Here is a 9,418-nt window from a genome sequence, read left to right as displayed (position 1 = left end):
TGCTGTAGCAATGCCAGCTACCTGAGGGGACCGGGAATGCTGTTTTCAGGCTGAACCCTCTCTTGCTGACAACTCAGTGGTGGGCCTCGACAATCCAGCCGTGTCCCTGACTTTGCCAGCAGTAGAAAGCCAGTACCAGCAGATTGGGGTCCAAGCTCTCCTCTCCCTGACGGTTGTTAGCCTTGCCGGTCTTAACCAGTCAACAGTAAGCACTCAACCCTACTGGACATCCTCCCCCAGATGCAGTAGCTGCCAGAGGCCCCCGAGGCAGTAACACACAAAGGAATTTGGGCCTGGTACATTAGCAGCGACCGGAAAGCAAGCAACAAAGCTGGAAATAATGAGATGTCAGTACCATAGTCGCTTCTAGTCATCTGCAAATGCAGCCCCTCCTCATCAGCAGGTACCGGGAGCCCAGCTCTCCCCGGTGGCCCTGCACCGCCTGCCCGTGCTCATCGGAAGTGACAGCCCTCGCTGGCTACATCCACGTGCAGGGTCTTTATACCATTTGTCAGAGCTCCCTTGCCTTTCTCTCCTCTGCTCTCTAAAAGCCTTGAATGATCATGATGAATTATAGATTAGCTCTGGTACACACCGCCTTATGTCAGTTTTCTCATTCAACCATACAAAATCCTGCTGTTTTCCATCCCCTTCCAGAATGATCATCGTAACGGAGGAGGACGTGGAACAACTCTTCAGTTAGAGCAACTTTTAGGAGAGAAGCCAGTAGAGCTCCATGTTTAGAGGTGTGACACCCCATGGCTATTCAACTTGTACCTTAAAAAAACAACAGGGCTTTTATTTTGGGGGTGAGGAGGAGCAGACGAAATAAAAGGTCCGGTTCATGTATATAGACACAAAGAAGTCCTCATGAGCTCCTCCTGAAGGGCCACCGCAGCCCCCGATCCCCACGGGCAGGTACACTGACATCGCTACCGGATGCCCTACGAGGATACCTTTTCAGAAGCAAATCCTAGACCAGCAACGCCTGGCTAGAGAGGAAGAGCTATCAGCGATGCGACCCGGCTTACCCCACCGGCTCCCTCCTCCTCCAGTTTCATCATGGCAGAATTGGCACACCTCCCTCCCAACAAGATGAACTAGTGTAGTATCGAGGGGGAAACAAAGGACGGAGTGCATGTCTCTGGCTGCCTGCAGATCTCAAAAGAGCTGCTTTCTTTTGGGAATAGCTCCAGCGACTGCTGCAGATACTGTCCTCGCAGCCACAGGCTCAAGATGCAATCGTGCAAGCGAAAGGATGATGTGGACAGCCAAGATATATCTCAGAGAGCTCCCATCACTGAGAAAGAACGTCCTCCTCTTCCTCAGGGCCCTGTCCGTATGTCCATCAGCATCACGGGGGGGGGGCTGAATGCCTCTCTGCTCCTGACTGATAGGGCAGGGGAAGAAGAGAAGGATGCTGCATCAGAAGAACTGCTCATCAGTGCCTGCATTCCTCCACTGCCCCGGAGGGTTAGAAAGGCTCAAACGACAGCCCCGCCGGGATCCACACACCGAATCCTGGAGCCGAGGGAACAACGTCCTTGCTGGACAGGACACGCGTCACTTGAGGAGCCTCGGAGAGTGGAAAAGGCAAGTCCTCACCTGGCAGGGACAGGTAAAGACCGTGCTGAGATGGGTTTGCCAAAGAGCCTTCCTGAAACGCATGAGACGAAGGTGCCTGCCATGGACTAGATGATCATTGTAGGTCCCTTCCAATTGAAATATTCTGTTCTATGTTCTATCTTTGTCAAGGGCAGCCCGAGTCCCCTTATCTTCCTGGCTAGCAGCAGACGCTTCCAGGGAAGGAAGAGAACAATGGAATAGGCCCATGGCCTCCAGGAGAGAGCATGATGCCTCTCAGCAGCCCTTCACACTGCCAGACTGAGGGAAGAAGGATTTTGCCAAAGAAAGCGAGCTGAGGACATGATGGTTTTGGCCGCTGGGAGAACCATCTTGCCAGACACAGAATACATGAGAACACCCTGGAGGAAGAGGAAGTAGGTTTAAGTCTTTAACAGCTGTCAACTCGTACGCTGAACTTCAGTGAAAAGCCTGATTTGGACGTTACGCTGGGAGGAGACTGAAGTGGTACTAAAATGCTTTCATCAAACAGACTCTCGTTGATACAGTCTGAGATGTTTTCGAGTTGCGCCATTTGATTTTTAAGGTGTCTTGGAAAAAAAACCCGTAAGGACCGCTGGGAGCATCTTTGACAAGAGAAACAAAACCCAACTTCTGAAAGCCACACAAAAGAGAGGAGCTCATGCTTATTTTCTGAACTTTTCTTCGCGACTGCTTGTCTATATTCGATGCCACCTCTAACGGGCCAATGCGAGCTTCCCTTCAGCTATTTTTGAGACTGTACCCTAACAAGTTGTAAAACTTATTTATGCCCTCTCTGCTAGTACGGCAGAGGAGCAGACTTCCTCCAGTGAGACAAAGCATCTAATCCAGTCTTCCCAACTGAACATCAACTGCACCGTTTTGTTCCTTTGAACGCTGGCGCCTGACAATGCCAGCACAGCACACAGAGCTGGTAGTCAATCTTCCTTTCCTGCTCTCCTATTTTTTGACCTAACGTTTTTAATCTTTGAAAGTAGCTGGAGGCATTTTCTTTAGACTCCCCCTGTTATCTTAATCACTTGAGCAGAGAAACAGAACAGGTAGCCTACCTTTACAGTCTGCTTTGCAAGCCTTGGTTCATAGAGAAAGGGTAATGCTATGTAAGATGACTGCGAAGTTACCCCATAAAACCCCCCAAAGGTATGAAAGGCAGCTCAGAGCTCACCAAGAGCTCTGCTTTTGTCCGAGCACCACCACCAAAAAAATCACTGCTCAAAAATGCAGCAGATGGAAGGGAAGCTTTTTTTTTTTTTTTTTTGAGTGAAGGTCACAGAAGAGAGGTGAGCAGTTTTGCAAGTGTGCCGCAGGTGCTTTAAAGCAGAGCTGTAACGGAAAACTAAAAAGCTCCAAGAGGAATTGCTTGTGCTGACCTGGAAGATACAGGAAAAAAAAACAGTTTCAAAACCAGCTGGAGCAGCATGCTTTTTTATATACATATATAAAAAGCCTGGGGAAAAAAAAAATAGAAGAAACCTCCTACTGGCATTTAGCAACTCTTTAAACAGGGCTGACATGTGCAGTGCTGGAAGTATTGTCTGTTTCTCAAAAGAGCGGTCTTTAAAATCAGGAGGATAAATGTTACACTTCCAGAAGTATATTTCTCCTCCTGCACTTCCCCAAGCAGACATAACTTGTTCAGTGCGACAGCAACAAAGCCTTATTCTTCATCTGTTCATGTGTCCAGATCCGACAGCCTCTGCTTCAACTCCCGATATACCAAGGAAAACAACAGCTCACGTGCACGCAGCAGCAATCTACTGTCGGTGGGATATCGCAGCCACCTACTTTATCTTTCATCCTAGCCCTGGAAGAGCAGAGAAACAGCTCCTCTCCCGCAGTGCCACGAAAACAATATCAGCATTGATTGACTCTGGTTCGGTACATAAAAATAAGTTATCAGGAGGACATAATTTGGCCACATTCCACTTTAGTCTGTACTGCACAGAACATCAGGCATCTACAGGGAGCTTTCATTTAAGGTGGTTCCTCCCCCCTCCCCAACCAAGAATGATAAAAAGATGACAGTGTTAGCCCAGAACAATAAGTCATTGAGAAGATAAAAATACAGCAAAGATTCCTTTACCTCCTTGAAAAGGAAAACGCAACAAGCACGAAAGATGCTGATTCTCTCATTCTTTAAGGAAGCAACACTGGAAACCAGCACTGTAAGTTTATTACTTTAAAAAAAAAAAAAAATTGCTTCAGTATTACACTGTCACTTTATTTCCCTCCTGTCCATAGAGCAGAACTGTGCAACACACGTGCATCCACTACAGTGACGAGAAATCGCCGAGGGCGATTTCGGATTAGCATTAGGAAGCTACAGCTGCATGGCCATCCTGCAGCCTGCTGGGAGTTGGGGAGAGGGATTTTTTCTGAGTTTGAGCCTCAGATATCACTGACATTCAGTAAAGCTCAGTCCCATGGCAAGGAAGAAGCACACAAACCGTGGGTGTGTTTGACTGTGACAGAAACTTGCCTGCAGTGATTTTAGGAAAAGGTTTTTCCGAAATAGGTAAAACAAATGCTGTTTTCAATTCTACTAGAAACCCCCTTGTAAGTAATTCCAGGTAAATACCCATTAAGCAATGTAAAAGCAGAGTTAAGCACTGAACAGGAACTCCTGCGTTACATGCTGAGCACCATTTATCACTATGCCAAGAGGCAACTAGTGAGAACCTCTTACTTAAAGACACATTTCCCATTAGCTAATTAAATTAAACTCTAAATTTAGTAGTTCATACTTGCTCTTAAACTGACCTGTTTCATCTCGGCAGTTGCTGGGGTGGGGGAAACACATCACATTACTATATACAGTCAGTCTTTCTGCGAGCAGACACCGAGCCCGAGTGGCAAAAAGCCTGTATAAAAATGCATGTTTGCTCCAGAATTCAACCGGTCACTGTTTGCCAGGAACGACATCAGAGTAATCTTTTAATACTCCAGCCAAGTGGTCATTGTGAGTCTTAAATCGACGTTTCTTCTGAGAAGCGGGTTTCTTCCTCCTCTGAATAGGAGCCTACAAGGAGAAATAAACAGGAGTCAAAAGATCTGCCCTCCAGCTGCGACATCTGACCTGATGTGTGACGCTGTGCTAGTCATCACTTCTGAAAAGAGCAGCCCTGCTTGAACCAGGGGCGGGGAAGGTGCTTGCTGGTTTTTGCAAGAAGCAACAGCATTCAATTCAAGTCCAGGCAGGGAGATGACCCTGGGGACAGAGCAGAGCCTCCGTATCCCACGCACAGTAGTAAAGCTGGCGTTTATAAGTGAAGTTTCCAAACACTTCCGTGCAGCTAAAGAAGCAGGTACATGCCCCATTATTCTATCCACAATTACGTGCTCAAAGACACATTTAGCATATAAGAACTCCACGAGGTGTGCCTACATGACGACAGGCATTAAAGCATCTAGCGTAGTGACTAGCAGAAGCCAAGAGCAAGTCCTGCGTGGAAGGGCTCTCATGAAAGGACAGTTTGAAGCCAAGTGCCGAAGAGAAAAGACATGGTATATCACGTACAAATAAATGTTAAAAAAAAAAAAAAAAATGTTTGAAGCCAGGAAGAAAGCATCTTTGGAGAGCTTGCAGCCATTTTGGCCTCCCAGTAGAACACAAGCATATCGCACCCAGTTTGGAGAACCATGTGTGTGTGCGGTGGGAGGCACGTTACACGGTTCCCATCGGGATTTCAAAGCTATTTAGCAGAAAAGAAAAAGTTAAACCCCCCCACCCTTCTCCCCAAAAAGTAACTATTCTTCTACTCCTAATGTACTGTACAGCTTCAAGCAGAAGCTTCCACTTCGGAGCTCACAGGGATTTCTGGCATTTGCCCTCTACTTGATGCTGCTTGGATTACACTGGCTCAAACAAGTTATAAAAACACTGACTGTTGGCTACAGCGTTGTTTTTTGCAACTTCTCAAAATTGGTCACACTTCCCCGAGCTACACAAAGCAGCTGTGCATAGGCTCACCAACATGTTTTGGAATTAACGCTGTGGGGTCAGGAAGGGGGAATCTCCTAGAAAGATCTGTAATTTGTATCTCTTACTATTTTCTTTGGTCCGGTTTCTTGCATGGAAGAAATACCCTGTCGTTTCAGATACTCTTCAATTTTCTCCTCATCCATAGAATCCACGGGAATGCTCCTCCACAGCTTCTGAAATTCTGAAACACCAAACAAACCCTCGTTTTATATCCCAATGAACAAACCCCGGGCTAAGCCCCCGCACAAAGGGAAAGAAACAGATTTGATTTCAAACGCTGAAGTATTCTGGCATGTCAGCCTGTGACTGTACAGATGCAGCGGTCACCGCCAGCAGGCACCCTATTAGCACAGCCTTTACGCGCTCCAAATGCCGGATGCACTTCCAAAGAAAACCAACAAAAAACCCAACCCCCAACCCACAGAACAACAACAACAACAAAACACCCCCAACACTTAATGGAAGAAGATGAGCTGATTCTCGTCTGCGCTAACTGCACTCCGGCATCAGGAGCACCCACAGGCAACGTGTGCTTTTAATGCTAATTTGCTACCGACTCTCTTTCTGCCGAGCATCTCTATAGCTGTGTAGACTGTCAACGTGTTTTATAAGCCTCAGTTCAAAAGATCTTGGTGAAGGGTAATAACTAACCATAAATGGCAACTTCATTTACACATCTTCAGCTGCCATTGTCTTGGGAGACTTGTCATCTCACCGTCCAATTTACTGAAGATTCAAGACATTTGCTTCAGTGGGTTCAAGCTCGTTTATCACTGTAATATAATACATACCGTGCTGTACAGATAATAAATTACTAAAATTCCTCTGGTGTTAAAAAGAAGAGAGATACCTTAAAAGCCACAGCGGCAGGAAAAAAAGACAGAGACAGTAAGTCTTAATTAGAGCAGCTGCCATCTGCCTGCACACTTTCTGCCTCATGTAAAGTTTCACAGAGCCTCTGGAATGCCTTCTCCAGGCAGCGGCTGGTACAATCCTACCTCCCTTCATTCCCCAGGCAGTTAAGTTAGATATATCCTGTCAGCAGGTTTGGCTAACAAACTATAAATAAAACACGAGGCACACATAGCAACGCAAGACTAAATTTTTCCCTTTATTTCCAGATAAATTTAGTATACAGTTGTCAAAACAACCACAACTTCTGCATGCTTAAGAAGCTGTCCTATGCAGCAGGCAATGAAACGCTCCAGTGACGGTCTGCCACAGATACAACGGCTCTAGACACGCTGCAACAAAATGGCACCGTACAAAAGGCGGACGGAACAGACTTGGTTCCTGGCACCTGGACCAATTCCCTTCCTAATGCATCTTGTTTTTCTACGAAAGTACATGCTTTAAGCCTCAGGTCTTTCTTTTCTTCCCATTGCCAACTGTAAGGGGCTGTTCAAGCTTTCCAGGAAACAAAAGAAAGGAATTTTCCCAGTGAAGAACAACAATGTTCATTTTTGGTAATGCAGTGTTTTTTAAGAGAACTAAATTCCTGTCAAAACACCACTTTTGGTTACATGGAGAGAACGCTCAGCTTGTTTATCATACAGCACAGCGGGATCATCGAGACTGCAGTTTTCAGATAACTTAACGCAAGGACTGACACTGTAGTCAAGACATTCTCTGTCTGCTCATCCATTTTGAGTGTGATTCCGGGCTTTCGGCATAGCTTGCGGTGCCTGCTATCACAGATCATCTCTCACCTAATCCTGTTGCGGCAGGTGGAGAAGGTTGTGTTATGATCAAAGCTGAACATGCAAGAGAGAGATTTCTCAGCGATGAGCGCTCGGATTAAGCCTTAGCAGCAGAAGCCTGCGCAAGGGTCCTATTGCATCCTCCGGACTGAGCAGAACATGCTCTTTCAAGCTATTTCCTCTCCCTTCATGCCCCCTTCCCTGTCCTGAGCACCCAAGCTGGACTCAGCTGGACACCGAGACACGGCGGTGCTTGGAAAGATGAATCAGACAACGGGTGTGCAAATGCAGTATCGCACTTGCCGAGTAACCGTGTTTCAGATCATGTGTTTCTGCAGTTCACACATGAAGTGACAAGGCTGCACATAAACGCACGACTATTAAACAGATCCCGGCTAGAGACACTTCAACGTTGTGTTGTGCTATACTGCCTTTGGCTCTGCACAGACGACTCCTGCGGGAGCTGACGAGATGCAGGTCAGTCCTTCAAAAATGCACGACAGGCACGTGTACACGAGGCGATAGCGGATGAGAGACTTGACAACTCTGAACTTTTACATGACAGTGTCCTTTTATTTATAATGTTCTGCTACAAACGCAGAAGATGTGTCTCCTTATTAGAGTTCATGATATATGGACAAATACGCCCCGGTGGAGAACAAAAAAAAGGCTGAGGATAGGTGCTTAAGGTTAAACTGGTGTACATTCTTCTGGGGAACAGAAGTGAAAAATTAAACACTAGAAAATAAATGGTCAGCTCTTCAAGGATCAACATGCGTAGAAGTGCAGATCACAGTTAATATCTAACCTCAGCATTTTGCATTTCTTGTAATGCGGCGGTTATACCATCATTACAGCTGCACGTTCACCTTTTAAACTTGGCCAAGAAATACGAATGTAACAGTCACCAAGAATCAAAACCGCAAAGCTAAAATGGACTTTACCTACAGATAATTTAATCCGCTAATTGGCCCCACTAGAGTCAATGCAGTATTCTGCAACTCCATTTAAAAATTCCTTCATAAATCAGGCTGCTTTCAGCGCTATTGCTTTGACTGCAGTAACTGCAAAAGAACCTTCTTCCCCTGCTGAAGCACCACGTAGGGCATTAAAATACCCGATTGCCTAGGAAAGGGGGGAGTCCCAACAACACGGTCTCCCCCCCACGGAAATACTCCGCGTTAAAAGATTGGTTGAGAACTAAAAGCACAGGATAAAGGTGGAGAAGCATACAGAGCTGCCACCCTTCAGACGGCTGCGCATACTAGCTGTTTGCATTTAGGGTGCCATCTAAAGGGAAAAGGAGATACATCTATCATCTCATCACAAAACCGATTCGGTGTAACACCAGACACCGAGCTAAATGCAAGAAGTGAAGGAAGAGAGCAGCTGTCTGGCTGGCAGTGAACCATTTCCACGTTACCTGTCAGATTTATTCAGAAGTCTCCAAGGACTATGCCCCTATCAGCTAGTGAAAGTTCAGACCTTGGGAATACGCTACCTGAATTATTGTGACATCCTCTCTGAAATACAAGAGCCTACGGGAAAAGCTACAGCTCTCAAGAAACAACCCTCCGCATTCGTAGCTGTGGTATTTCTGCACCTCAAAATTCATACCCTTGACCCAAGATAGAAAGAGATTTCTCCAATTTCTCTGAGGAGAATCTGAAATACCGTCACCCTGGCCTTTGCTGCGTGGCTCCAAGCAAAGCGGGTCACCGCTTGTTAAAAGCAGTAGTTCACAAGAGGGGCTAGGGAGGAGGAAATGGCGACGACCCGATTGCTGTGCTCCACCACCTCTGGAGCAGTGTCCACGCTCACGGTTGGCCAGGCAGGAGGATGCGGCAGACTGGCCCGTCTCTGGGGAGGGGACAAGACAGAAAGGAAAATGCTGTGATGAGCTGACGCGTCTGAAGAGCGGACAACAGTGACAGAAGGCACCTCCTAGAGATGGTTTCAATATACTGGATCCATTTTTTACAATGCCTTTCTTTTCTCCGCGGACAGGGCACGGGGAGTTCGGTCCTGGAGCGAGGAGCGGGAAGGGGATTGTCGGAGCAGCGAGTTCACCACATGCTGGCCTGCTTCAGGCAGGCGTGGAGAACAGGCT

The 9,418-nt window shown here is 46.7% G+C and overlaps 1 protein-coding gene across 1 annotated transcript in view; it reads right to left on the bottom strand.

Annotated features, from left to right (window-relative positions):
* Positions 1-3,762: 3,762 nt before the first annotated feature.
* The window catches only part of GTF2E2 (general transcription factor IIE, polypeptide 2, beta 34kDa), a 25,559-nt gene continuing 19,903 nt past the window's right edge, over positions 3,763-9,418 (bottom strand). The window contains exons 6-7 of the mRNA XM_009319874.1: positions 5,674-5,789; positions 3,763-4,645 (exon numbers count right to left, since the gene is read on the bottom strand). Coding sequence (XP_009318149.1) covers positions 4,526-4,645; positions 5,674-5,789 — 236 coding nt within the window. The 3' untranslated portion in view covers positions 3,763-4,525. The remainder of the gene's footprint in view (positions 4,646-5,673; positions 5,790-9,418) is intronic.

This window comes from Pygoscelis adeliae, unplaced genomic scaffold (assembly GCF_000699105.1).
Source record: "Pygoscelis adeliae isolate BGI_AS28 unplaced genomic scaffold, ASM69910v1 Scaffold293, whole genome shotgun sequence".
Classification (NCBI taxonomy): domain Eukaryota; kingdom Metazoa; phylum Chordata; class Aves; order Sphenisciformes; family Spheniscidae; genus Pygoscelis; species Pygoscelis adeliae.
This window is presented reverse-complemented; position numbering and strand designations above follow the sequence as displayed.